This window comes from Salmo salar, chromosome ssa22 (genome assembly GCF_905237065.1).
Source record: "Salmo salar chromosome ssa22, Ssal_v3.1, whole genome shotgun sequence".
Taxonomy (NCBI): Eukaryota; Metazoa; Chordata; class Actinopteri; order Salmoniformes; family Salmonidae; genus Salmo; species Salmo salar.
Window position 1 is genome coordinate 46,902,713 of NC_059463.1, and position 14,788 is coordinate 46,917,500.

Sequence of the window (14,788 nt, forward strand, 5' to 3'; positions counted from 1 at the left end):
CTAACAGAGGCAGCTGTCTATCGTTGCCTCTGATTAGGAACCATACTTAGGCAGCCTTTTTTCCACCTGTGTTTGTGGGATCTTATTTTTGTATTGCTTTGTGTGTCTACAGAACGTGACGGTCGTATTTTCTTTGTTCATTACTTTTATTGTGTTCTGAGTAAATAAATCATGAGATGAACATATTCCACGCTGCACGTTGGTCGACTCCTTTGGACAACCGTTACAGCAAGACAATCATACAGCAATGAATTACAAGAGTACATACATTAACAACATCTCAGTCCATTACTACAACAGAATACAGGAATCAGATATTAAAAGACAACAGAGAAGTCACAGAAGACACCGGAAGAAAGTCACACTTCTGTTTGACTGCACGAACATTGCTATTTATAGTCTTCCTGATATTACACTTTCCTGTCCATCTGTTAAGTCTCAGATACACTGTACAGCTTGAAACTAGAGCAGAGTCTGTCAGGTACAATCTCAGAAACTGTTATTGACAATTGTGATGTCTAATGAAATCTATGCCAATGTAGAGTTTGATAATGACAATGTTGAGGATCTTTATACCAACAAAGAGACCATCAATTCTCATGACTCCAGAAGCAAGACAAAAGACGTCTCCACAAAGAGTAGACCACTGGCTACAAACCCAGGTACTGAGAGCTCAGAAAGGAGATCCACCAGAGATGCTGCAGTGTGTCTGGGGCTGCTGTGTGTTCTCCTACTGGCTGGGATCATAGGCATGTTTGTCTATTATAACGGAGAGATGGGCAGTTTTGAAGAGAACATCTTAGTTTATAAAACCAACTCCTCAGCTGAACAAGCCCAGTTGCAGACCAAGTACAACGCCATGACTAAAGAGAGGGACCAGCTCCAGGTTGAAAGAGACGATCTTCAAGCAAAGATCTCTGTCGTAGAACAACACACACAACAGGGATGGAGGTATTACAAGTCCAGTTTTTACTGGACAGCGACAGATTTTTCACCTTGTCGGCTATGGGATTCAAACCAGCGACCTTTTGGTTACTGACCGAACGCTCTAACTTCGAGGTTACCTGCCACCCCCACTGAAGCCAAAGTTGAGTCAATCCAGCTTAAGAATAATTTATGATAGTTAAAGTGGATGAAGTGATATCAACAACTGAAATATAAACTAGATCAATGGCAAATACTGTTATAGAGACAACTGACTTGGCCTACTGTCAGTTATTTTGAAGCTTTAAAAAGAACTATGGAGGGAGCAAGACAATCATACAGCAATGAATTACAAGAGCACATGCATTGACAACATCTAAGTCCATTACTACAAGAGAATACCATTTCTAAATATTCTAGCTCAGTAAATATTCAGTTTCTTTATTTCAAATGAAGTGTTACAAAAAGTACAACAGTATCAGAAAGCAAAAAGGAACCAGATATTAAAAGACAACAAAGAAGAAAACACAAGATATCAGAAAAAAAGTCCCACTACTGTTTGGAGATTTTCTGACATCATGACCAACAGCCAACCATACACATGGTTATTTATAGTCATCTTGGTATGACAGTTTCCTGTCCATTGGTGGTTAGTTTGAAGAAATGCTATACATCTCTGAAAATAAAGCAACAAGTCTGTCAGAAAATGGCGATGTCTAATGAAATCTATTCCAACTCTACTTTTCATCATGAGAATGATCGGGCAGCAGACCGGGGTTGAGGACCTTGATACCAATGAAGACACTATCGATTCTCATTACTTCGGAAGCAAGATAAAGGATGTCACCCCAAAGAGTAGACCACTGGCTAGAAACCAAGGTACCGAGAGCTCAGAGAGGAGATCCACCAGAGATGCTGCAGTGTGTCGGGGCTGCTGTGTGTTCTCCTACTGGCTGGGATCATAGGCCTGTTTCTCTATTATAACAAAGAGATGGGCAGTTTTGAAGAGAACATCTTAGTTTGTAAAACCAAATCCTCAGCTGAACAAGACCAATTCAGGACCAGGTACAACGCCATGACTAAAGAGAGGGACCAACTCTGGGTTGAAAGAGATAATTTTCAAGCAAAGGTCTCTGTGGTAGAACAACACACACAACAGAGATGGAGGTATTACAATTCCAATTTTTACTTCATCTCTACTGAGATGAAAACCTGGGAGGGGAGCAGAGAGGACTGTGTGAGGAGAGGAGCAGATCTGGTGGTCATAAACAGCAGAGAGAAATATGTATTTATCCATGGATTGAGCAAGGAGACGTTCTGGATTGGTCTGACTGACAGAGTTGAAGAGGGGATCTGGAAGTGGGTGGACGGCACAGCACTGACCACAGGGTACTGGGGCAGGGGACAGCCTAATAATCAGAACGGAATGGAGGAGGATTGTGCTGCGCGATGGTCCGATCTTTCTACCACAGACAACGGCTGGCATGATGCACCGTGCAACGAATTGCACTTTTGGATATGTGAGAAAATGGCCTAACTGTAACTGAACTATAACCAAAATAACTAATACAGCAAATTATGCATCTGTCACATTTATTTCCAGTTTAACATACCAATGCTTAAGTTTTCCTTTTCATTTAGAATGATTTTCTTAAGTTGCATGTATTTGGTAACACTTACATATCTCTACATATCTCATTGTCTGTGCAATGGCGATTGCACAGACAATGATAGAAAATTGCTCTATAACCTGTTAGTTCATATGCCTTGCCATCGTGATATAGCCCTAAGGCTGAGACAATAAGACACTGTAGCAGAAGAAATTCAACTACACATTTGTTTCATTACGAAACCATGTGTTTGTGTGTGTGTGTGTGTATGTGTGTGTGGTTTGTGCAAGTAGAACAAACATGTTGACTCACCCTACTTGTAGAGAAACGCTAATGCCATTATCCTCTTTCATGTTGCCTAAACGGTCTATGACTCTATCATACAGTACATGCATTTAGTTTTTGTTGTCCTAGGCTACCTGTCTAAAAGGCTTGCTTGCTAGCCGAACTTCCTTTCATGGGCAACGCTGCACCAGGCCAGCTAGTAAACATTAACATACTCCATCTATCTACATGTTGAACTTCCATCCTCTCAGGCCAGGGGCTCAATGTATTAATATTTGGTTCGATCAGAATCGCGTTACAACCATTGGTGTAATGAAAATTCGAATCATCAGGAGCGTCTTTGTTATTTCTTCAAACAATCAATCTTTATTAACCTCTATGGGCTAGGTGGGACGCTTGGTCCCACCTTCTCAACAGCCAGTTGAATCCTGTGGCGCGTTACTCAAATACCTTAGATATGCTATTACTTCAATTTTTCAAAAATATGACTATTTTACACCATTTTAAAGATAAGACTCTCGTTAATCTAACCACACTGTCCGATTTCAAAAAGGCTTTACAACGAAAGCAAAACATTAGATTATGTCAGCAGAGTACCCAGCCAGAAATAATCAGACACCCATTTTTCAAGCTAGCATATAATGTCACATAAACCCAAACCACAGCTAAATGTAGCACTAACCTTTGATGATCTTCATCAGATGACAACCCTAGGACATTATGTTATACAATACATGCATGTTTTGTTCAATCAAGTTCATATTTATATAAAAAACCAGCTTTTTACATTAGCATGTGACTAGCATGTGACTAGCATTCCCACCGAGCACTGCCGGTGAATTTACTAAATTACTCACGATAAACGTTCACAAAAAACATAACAATTATTTTAAGAATTATAGATACAGAACTCCTCTATGCACTCGATATGTCCGATTTTAAAATAGCTTTTCGGTGAAAGCACATTTTGCAATATTCTCAGTAGATAGCCCGGCATCACAGGGCTAGCTATTTAGACACCCACCAAGTTTAGCACTCATCAAAGTCAGTTTTACTATAAGAAAAATGTTATTACCTTTGTTGTCTTCGTCAGAATGCACTCCCAGGACTTCTACTTCAATAACAAATGTTGGTTTGGTCCAAAATAATCCATCATTATATCCAAACAGCGGCGTTTTGTTTGTGCATTCTAGACACTATCCTAAAGGGTAAATAAGGGTGGCAAGCATGGCGCAATTCGTGACAAAAAAATTCTAAATATTCCATTACCGTACTTCGAAGCATGTCAACCGCTGTTTAAAATCAATTTTTATGCCATTTTTCTCATAAAAAAGCGATAATATTCCGACTGGGAATCTGTTTTTAGGTAAACAGACAAAGGAAAAGAAAGCATTCGGTCGAAGCGGGCACGCCCATAGTACTCCGAGTGGCCACTTGCCAAAAGCGATAAAGTGTTTCAGCCAGAGCCTGCCTCGATATCGTTCAGCTTTTTCCCGGGCTCTGAGACTCTATGGAAGCCGTAGGAAGTGTCACGTTATTGCACAGATCCTGAGTCTTCAATAAAAAGAGCCAAGATGAAACACTACTTCTCAGACAGGCCACTTCCTGCTTGAAATCTTCTCAGGTTTTGGCCTGCCATATGAGTTCTGTTATACTCAAAGACACCATTCAAACAGTTTTAGAAACTTTAGGGTGTTTTCTATCCAAAGCCAATAATTATATGCATATTCTAGTTACTGGGCAGGAGTAGTAACCAGATTAAATCGGGTACGTTTTTTATCCAGCCGTGTCAATACTGCCCCCTAGCACTAACAGGTTAAAATGCTGTGAAATAGTCATATGTTTGAAAAATTGAAGTTTTTGTATTTTTGAGGAATTTGTAATTCGCGCCACGCCTATCATTGGATATTGGAGCAGGTGTTCCGCTAGCGGAACGTCTAGATGTAAGAGGTTAACGAGAGTCTTGTCTTTAAATTGGTGTAAAATAGTCATATGTTTGAGAAATTAAAGTAATAGCATTTCTAAGGTATTTGAATAACGCGCCACAGGATTCCACTGGCTGTTACGTAGGTGGGATGATTTCGTCCCGCCGGCCCTAGAGAAGTTAAATTATAAACAGGTGAGGACAGAAATAATACTGGGACAGACAGAAAAGACATAATAAGAATAAAAGATAGGAAGAGAATTTAGTTTGGTTTGCTTAGCTTTAGGATATTCATTCATGGAGAGACTATCGGCTCCATAGGCATGTATTTTAGTTTTGATTTTAAGTTATGTTTGGTAAAATTCGCTAGGAAAAGATATGATAATTCTGTTGAAAGTAGTTGTTAAACCTTAAAGAAGATAAGACACTAGACAGAGAATTGTTACAGGGTAGCTAAGGATGAATGCCCAAGGGAGAATTGGACATGTGGAAAATGAAAGGGGGCAATCCTACAAGAGAAGGGCTGACATAAGGATAATTTACTAACCTTACCAAAGACACTGTTTAGATAGGCAGCAAAATTGAAACATGGCTTGAGCCATGTATAAATAGGGGGAGTATGGTAGAGAGTATGGTAGAGCAGGCGATAGAACAGGTTAGGATAATTACTTAAACAAAAACATTTTTTGTAGAATATCCATTCCAACATTTGGAAATGGACTTATTGAACTATTCCGAATTAAGGGGAAGAAGGGGTGTTTAACAATAACAGATAAGTATAGCAAATGGGTAGAAGCGTTCCCAGCTTACTTGGTGGACATGATTATGGTAGTGTCATGACTGTCCTGATCAGGTCAGGGTACAGGAGACCACCACCCTACAGATTATCTCCCAAAACCCCAACAGAGGAGGAGAGATCTAGGGGTCTGAAGATGTGGGGGTTTTATGACCCCTCACGCCATAATAAACCTTAGGCCACAGAGAAATTCCTTTGTCCTCACAATGGAATTCTGGCCTCAGAACATTAAACATGCAATAAAGGGACTTTGGAACAATGGTTTCCGTCAGCCACAACGGTGGTCATGACGAGAGGTGGAATATGAAAATGTATGTAACTTTTGAATTGTTATTAAAGGTTAAGAGATGACGTTATTATGAAAACATTGTACCTTTAAGAGTTTTCCCAGTATATGCCTGATGTTTATACATTGTACGTTGTGTGGAAAATATCCAAATCAAAGAGAATGTTTTGGTAAAGATGAGATGTGAAGGTAGTGTCTAAAATAGGATTTTAGTCAAATCTAGGCCTTGCCCCTTAACTTGGTCCGCCCAGAGAATTGCCCTAAAGGCGGTTACACCCACTTCTGACCCAAGGGTATAAGACAGGAGAGTGAATAATTAACATATGAGACTAATTGACCCCAAGCTGCAGCGAAGGTCTAACAAAGTCAACGAACCCCAAAACGAAACACAAGGTTGAAGACAAAGAAATCTTTTTCTACACGAGCTACGGACGAGTAGCTGTGTCTAAGCGGGTGAATTCAAGCCGAACCACACTATCCATTGAATCGTGGTATATACACCGTTCGAGTCCGAAGCTGTGAGCTCTGAGCTACAGAGCTGTCTGTCCTCAGAAGACCCCTTTCAGATCAAGGGCGAGGGATCAGACCACTTAGCCAAGAAGGACACTGACATCGTGAGGACAACCAGAGAGTTGTGCCGGAGAAGTGCGTCATTGAGAAGCCTAAACGACACACGCGGAGCTTCCCACCTGAGACCTCCAACACGTAATTACATCATTATATTCTGACCCATAAGAGCGGCAGTTCGGGGCAAGGCTAGGTTTAAATAAGCATGGCTGACAAATGAACCCAAATGTATATTTCTCTCGTGTACTTTCTTGATTTCTCTCTCTTTTAAACCCCCATTTTGGGTAACACGCGCCATAGTCCTAATCAATAGCTAGACTGTGTTTTGTGTATGTGTATTTTTATCATCATTTTAGCTTGCTAGTAAATAAATAATCAACTAAGATTGGTGTGGTAAACTCATTGGTGAAGCCCGGGTCTGTGCAGATTCCCGGATTATGCGACGTTCAGAATGAGACTGTAGAGGAAATTGATTAATTTAGCGACTGTTGTAAAATCGATATTCAGATATCCTTTGAGTTAATTTGGGAAATAGAAACTCAATCAAAATACTGTTCCCATGGTGCCCCAGGTTGATGAGTTAATAATTGCTTGATTCATTGCTTAATTCATTTAATCACGCAATTATAAACCGTTAATCATTCGATGAGCAACAGTCGTCACATTAACTAATACAACGTCACGACAGTAGCTAGAATATTAGGTCAAGATATTATGCCTAGAGTTGGTTTACTGGGATCTATCTCTTTAAAGAATGAATGACAGTTTAGCTAATCAGGTAGAGCCTATAGAATGCCAGAGTTAGAGATACCAGAACAGGTAGACATAGAAGTTGAAGAAATACTAGCAGAGCACATGAAAAGACTGTTTGTTAACCAAACCCGTATGTCCGAGATTTTACAGCTATTTAAAGACAAGACTCTCGTTAATCTAACCACACTGTCCGATTTCAAAAAGGCTTTACAACGAAAGCAAAACATTAGATTATGTCAGCAGAGTACCAAGCCAGAAATAATCAGACACCCATTTTTCAAGCTAGCATATAATGTCACAAAAACCCAGAAGACAGCTAAATGCAGCACTAACCTTTGATGATCTTCATCAGATGACAACCCTAGGACATTATGTTATACAATACATGCATGTTTTGTTCAATCAAGTTCATATTTATATCAAAAAACAGCTTTTTACATTAGCATGTGACGTTCAGAACTAGCATACCCCCCGCAAACTTCCGGGGAATTCGCTAACAATTTACTAAATTACTCACGATAAACGTTCACAAAAAGCATAACAATTATTTTAAGAATTATAGATACAGAACTCCTCTATGCACTCGATATGTCCGATTTTAAAATAGCTTTTTGGTGAAAGCACATTTTGCAATATTCTAAGTACATAGCCCAGCCATCACGGGCTAGCTATTTAGACACCCGGCAAGTTTAGCACTCACCAATATCAGATTTACTATTATAAAAGTTTGATTACCTTTTGTTGTCTTCGTCAGAATGCACTCCCAGGACTGCTACTTCAATAACAAATGTTGGTTTGGTCCAAAATAATCCATCGTTATATCCGAATAGCGGCGTTTTGTTCGTGCGTCCCAGACACTATCTGAATGGTAAATAAGGGTCTCGCGCATGGCGCAATTCGTGACAAAAAAAATCTAAATATTCCATTACCGTACTTCGAAGCATGTCAACCGCTGTTTAAAATCCATTTTTATGCCATTTTTCTCGTAAAAAAGCAATAATATTCCGACCGGGAATGTCCATTTAGCTAAACAGAGGAAAGAAAACTCAGCTTTCGGTCGACGCGGGCACGAGCCTGAGTCTCACAGTACTGTAACCAGCCACTACCCAAACGCGCTACTTTTTTTCAGCCAGAGCCTGCAAAGCCACGATTCAGCTTTTTACCGCCTTCTGAGACCCTATGGCAGCCGTAGGAAGTGTCACGGGACAGCTAAGATCCTCACTCTTCAATAAACAGAGACAAGAAGAACGACACCTTGTCAGACAGGCCACTTCCTGCATGAAACCTTCTCAGGTTTTTGCCTGCCAAATGAGTTCTGTTATACTCACAGACACCATTCAAACAGTTTTAGAAACTTTAGGGTGTTTTCTATCCATATGTAATAAGTATATGCATATTCTAGTTACTGGGTAGGAGTGGTAACCAGATTAAATCGGGTACGTTTTTTATCCGGCGGTGTAAATACTGCCCCCTAGCCCTAACAGGTTAAGTATTCACACCTATCAGGTGTGAAAAGGAGGATTGTTAGGGTTTGACCAACTATCTGTTTGCATAACCTATATAACATAACACAGATGCTATAATGATAAGTTTATTAACTATAAACTGATTGAATACTGCTATATGTTAGAGGAAGTGGCTCATGTGATGGTGGGTCATGTGGACAGAATGCTGATGCTTTAAAACAGGGTTTTGCAGGAGCTTTTCTGTAGAATAATAGCAATAACAGGATATGGGTGAAAGGTATATGCGGGGGGAGGGTGTAAGGGTTTTAGAGAACTGTGCATTTTGCAGTCACAAGATGAGACATCCGCCAGAGACAACAGCTACGCCAGGAAACAGGAGTGCGTCTAGAGGTTGGGACCAACCTGTACGCCAACGATAGGCTAGAATAAGTCTAAACCATATTCTAGCCTCTACTATGACAGACCCTCATTGAGAGGGAACTAAGTCTCTCCAGTATTTAAGGAAGAACATGTGATGTCATTTCCAGTTCTTTGTTTGCCCTGCGAGGTGTTACAGAGAGCCCGTATATACGAGCCACCCATTTACCATTCAAGTGTTTGCATTAATTAAAGTACAAATAAATCTGAAGTTACTATGTGCTGACTATTTTGTCCTGATACCAGATTCGAATTGACGCAACTTTAACACTAGGCAAGTTAGTTAAGAACACATTCTTATTTAGAATGACAGCCTACCGGGGAACAGTGGGTTAACTGCCTTGTTCGGGTGCAGAACAGCAGATTCTTACCTTGTCAGCTCAGGGATTCGATCCAGCAACCTTTGAAGTTACTGGCCCAATGCTCTAACCACTAGGCTACCTGCCACCCCTGTTCACATTCTACAGTTATTCTAAAAAACTAGAATAAACATGTAAAAAAATATATATTCTGGAAACACAATTTGAATTAGCAAAGCATGTTCTAATAACTCGAAAATACTTACAGACTTATCTTTAACCAAGGCCTAGTAAGACAGAAAAGTAGGGCTTGTCTCTCAGATTGTTCTGACAGGAAATAGCTCTGAACCGAAAGTTCGAAAATTAAAAGCTACAGTACCCATATTCGCCACTAGATGACAACATAGGGCAATATAATACTTTGTACAGAAGTACAGCTATCAGAACAGCCATTATAATCATACTTTCTTACACAAAACATAACTAGTTAGCTAATGTTACGTTTAAAACCAACACATTTTGGGAAACTGCAATGATAATCACGTTCATTTGCATTACACAAATCAAACTAAGGTAACGTTAAGACTAGGTAGCCAGATTTCAGACAGGACAAACACTGCAGTGCGCTACGTTACATTTCTTTCGACTAAGAACAACCGAGACCACAACACAAACCATAGCCGAGAAAATAAATTGTTTGTTAAGAAACAGTAAGTTAGCTATGTTGAACCACATAGAGTAAATGGTTGAACCCCAAACGCACATGGAAACAGAACCTCAGTTGTGCATGCTAGCATCAACTTACCAGACTGACATTATCGCTGTTTCAAATAAATTCAAACTCCGGCATTAACTCCCATAACTGCTGTCTTGACATTATTATAATCCAAATGTGTGCTGACTGATCAAAACAGTGTCAAATTACTTTCAGTGTGTTCACAGAAAATCTCAAGTCGCCATCCACAACTTGCAGACTTATCTATTTCTGTTCAAGAGGGACAGAAATAGATATGGGGTGGAGTTGCAGATTACATTCAGAGTCATATTCCAGCAAAACAACGTAAGGACTTAATGTTGAATGGATTAGAGGCGCAATTGGTACAGGTCTTGAACGTTGAACGCTATTATGGGTAGGAATTCGAACATGTCCGCCTCTTTCGTTGAATCACCGGGTATATTTATTACAAAACCACTCGACATCGCAAACTACTTTAATGAATATTTTACAGGCAATGTGGACAAGTTGAGGAATGTGATTCCAACTGATGACTTCATGTCATATACCCTTATAAAAGATTGTATCATGAAGGAGAGGCAATGCAGGTTCGAATTTCACCAAGTAGAAAGGGAAGAGGTAGAAAGGATGTTGTTGTCTGTTTCGGATGACAAGTCACCTGCTACAGATGATCTCAACATCAAATTGCTCAGAGTTACAGCTAACCAAATATTTACCCCATTCTCTCATATTTTTAATAAGTGCTCGATGTATGGGGTGTGCCCAGAAGTCTGGAAAGAGTCAAAGGTTATTCCACTACTTAAGGATTAAAAAAATCTGCATTCACTGGTCCTAATAGTCATCCCATAAGCTTGCTGCATGTGTTAAGTAAATTATTGGAAACAATTGTATCTATACAAATCAAGGATCATTTCTCATGTAATGGTCTGATAATGGGTTTCCAGCATGCATACAAAGAAGGGCATTCTATGAGTACGGTCTTAGCACAAATGACTGATGATTGGTTAAAGAGTATGGATGACAGGAAGTTAGTTGGTGCAGTGTTGCTAGATTTCAGTGCTGTTTTTGATGTAATTGATCATGAACTGTTACTAGGTAAACTGAAAAACGATGGTTTTAAGTCTGCAGCTCTATCCTGGATGGAAAGCTATCTATCCAGGAGAAGGAATTTTTGCCTTTAATGTGTAGCTTTTCAAACAGTAAAGATATACACTGTGGTGTTCCTCAAGGAAACTGCCTAGGACCACTTCTCTACACTATCTTTACTAATGATTTACCTTCAGTAATGAAGAAAGCAAGAGTGGTCATGTATGCTGATGACTTTACAATGTACAGTGCAGCATCAGAATGTAATGAGTAGTGAACTAAGAATGGTGTCTGAGTTGGTTGATTTGAACAAATTGGTGTTGTTGTGTCTTTGGCTATGCCGGATTAAGTGATATGACATGCTAACCTATAAAATTATTTATCTGTAATTAATATTACCTGATTAAGCTAATCATGTAAATGTAATTAACTAGAAAGTCGGGGCACCACGGAAGAACGTTTATAGAGCTGTTATCTTCCGAATAAACTCTTAAAATACTTAGTAATATTTTACATCGATAGCAGTCAATATTAACCCTTATCTTATTTTCAGTCTCATAATGAAAGTTGTAAATTCTTGGTTATCTTCACGAACCCTGGCTAACAAGTTGAATCAGCAATACAAAATTGGGTTTAATTATTTATTTACTAAATACCTAAACTAATCACACAGAATTACAAATACACAGAATCCAAATGATGTCATACAGAAAACGTCCCGGTGGACGGAACCTGGTTACACAAAGGAAAGGGGGTTGGGCTTGAATGAAAGAGCGGGAAGACTTAGGAACGAAGAAACAGCAGCTATGCTATCGTAAATACATTATCTTATGCATTCTAAATTACCGCCCATTTGGAAAAGGAAAATGCAATAAATATTTACTCTGAGCTGCGCTTCAGTAGATTGGTCGTAGATGCTGGCCGGGTTGGCCAACAGATCTCCCTGTACTTGGAAGAATGTCTCTGGTGGTGAATTGGGTACGTGGTGGTATCTTCGTCCGTCTGTTAGACTGGATCCGTCGTCCGTCCTTTCCTAGCCCACGTCTACAGCGGCCGCTGCTAACTCAACGGCTAGGAAGTATCACTTCTGTAGTGAATAAGCTCAAAGTTCATACCATTCGCCACCAAAGCTCACGCCGAGGTTGGCTTAGTTCTGTACTTGACCTGTGTGTCCTTCTAACGTAGAGGCTGCAGACCTCACGTACTGGAACAACATGGTTATCTTTTCGTCAAAGGCTTATATAGTGGAGAGGGGGAGGGATGTGTTTCATCGTTTATAACCCCTGTCTCTTCACAGGGGTGGGCCACTGATCAAGCAGGGCACTTTCCTTATGAAAACCCAATTCTCTCATTTGGAAGCTAAAATTACATTTAATCTCCTAACAAACAATTCCAATATCAAACATTTCAATTGCATAACAATTCCATGTGACTCTGATAACTAGAGGGTGTATACTTTCTCAGGTACAGTTTATGTCATCCTGTCATCAATCATAATGTCCCAGATAACAACGAACTGACATCCATACTCATTACGTTATCAAGCATATTTCCAACTGGTTTTATTACCAAAATATGGTTCCTTTCCCCATTTGTTTGATGTTCCCAGACTCTCTATATTTAACAGGACAGCAGTCCTTCAGTAGGGTCAGTAAGAGAGGGGAAGGGAGAAAGGTATTTATGGGGGGGGGTCATAAACCTTACCCACAGGCCAATGTCATGACAGTGTTGAACATTTCTATAATGAAATGTATTGTATTTGGTTCAAAATATATGCTTGCTGATGATCACCAATTGAATTTGTCGATGAATAGAACACATGTAGAGAAAGGGAAAAAACAAAACTACTAGGCGTCATGTTGGACGCAGCTTTATCATGGTCATAACACATATATCATGTTGTATTTAAGATGGGTATGGCAATTGCTGTTACAAGAAAATGTTCAGAGTATGTAGCATCTAGCACCTTGAATAAGGTGGTTCAATCCCTGATCCTATCACACTTAAAGTACTGTCCAGTTATATGGTATTCTGCAGCAAAGAATGCTCCAAATAGCTCAAAACAGGGCTGCCAGATTAGCGCTTCATTGCGCTATCGATAGGAATGTTATCCAAATGCATCAGAATCTTTCATGGCTTCACGTTGAAAACAAATTACTATCCAGTCTGATTTCTTTTAGGAATGTTATATGTTTTTGAAAACCACAGTATTTTTCAGGCCAGTTAGTACATACAGTTGAAGTCGGAAGTTTACATACACCTTAGCCAACTAAATTTAAACTCAGTTTTTCACAATTCCTGACATTTAATCCCAGTAAAAATTCCCTGTTTTAGGTAAATTAGGATCACCACTTTATATTAAGAATGTGAGAAGTCAGAATAATAGTAGAGAGAATGATTTATTTAAATTTTTATTTCTTTCATCACATTCCCAGTGGATCAGAAGTTTACATACACTCAATTCGTATTTGGTAGCATTGCCTTTAAATTGTTTAACTTGGGTCAAACGTTTTGGGTAGCCTTCCACAAGCTTCCCACAATAAGTTGGGTGAATTTTGGCCCATTCCTCCTGACAGAGCTGGTGTAACTGAGTCAGGTTTGTAGGCCTCCTTGCTCGCACACACTTTTTCAGTTCTGCCCACAAATCTTCTATAGGATTGAGGTCAGGGCTTTGTGATGGCCTCTCCAATACCTTGACTTTGTTGTCTTTAAGCCATTTTGCCACAGTTTTGTAAGTATGCTTGGGGTCATTGTCCATTTGAAGACCCATTTGTGACCAAGCTTTAACTTCCTGACTGATGTCTTCAGATGTTGCTTCAAAATATCCACTTAATTTTCCTACCTCCTGATGTCATCTATTTTGTGAAGTGCACCAGTCCCTCCTGCAGCAAAGCACCCCTACAACATAATGCTGCCACCCTGTGCTTCATGGTTGGGATGGTGTTCTTCGGCTTGCAAGCATCCTCCTTTTAACTCCAAACATAACAATGGTCATTATGGCCAAACAGTTCTATTTGTGTTTCATCAGACCAGAGGACATTTCTCCAAAAAGTACGATCTTTGTCCTCATGTGCAAGTTGCAAACCGTAATCTGGCTTTTTTTATGGTGGTTTTGGAGCAGTGGCTTCTTCCTTGCTGAGCGGACTTTCAGGTTATGTCGATATAGGACTCGTTTTCTGTGGATATAGATACTTTGGTACCTGTTTCCTCCAGCATCTTCACAAGGTCCTTTGCTGTTGTTCTGGGAATGATTTTCACTTTTCGCACAAAAGTACGTCCATCTCTAGGCGACAGAACACATCTCCTTCCTGAGCAGTATGAGCGCCATGGAGCTGGGTTGGACGCCACGCCCGGACTGGGCACCGGTGCAGAGGAGAGCTCCGGCCATGGACCTGGGTTGGACGCCGTGCCTGGACTGGGCACATGCGCAGAGTAAGGCTCCGGCCTTGGAGCAGGACTGGACGCCATGTCTGGACTGGGCACTGGCGCAGAGGAAGACTCCTGCCATGGAGCGGGACTGGACACCATGCCTGGACTGGGCACCATGCCGAGGAAGGCTCCGGCGCCGAGGAAGGCTCCAGCCTAGGAGCGGGACTGGGGAGGCGCACTAGAGACCTGGTGTGTGGAGCTGGCACAGGA

At 40.4% G+C, this 14,788-nt stretch overlaps 1 protein-coding gene across 1 annotated transcript; it reads left to right on the top strand.

Moving 5' to 3' along the window:
• The first annotated feature begins 440 nt into the window (after positions 1-440).
• On the top strand, positions 441-3,257 carry LOC106583596 (CD209 antigen-like). The gene is made up of 2 exons (XM_014167959.2): positions 441-1,002; positions 1,804-3,257. Exons 1-2 carry the CDS (start codon positions 515-517, stop codon positions 2,459-2,461), a joined length of 1,146 nt encoding a protein of 381 aa, XP_014023434.2. The 5' UTR covers positions 441-514; the 3' UTR covers positions 2,462-3,257.
• Positions 3,258-14,788: the final 11,531 nt, after the last annotated feature.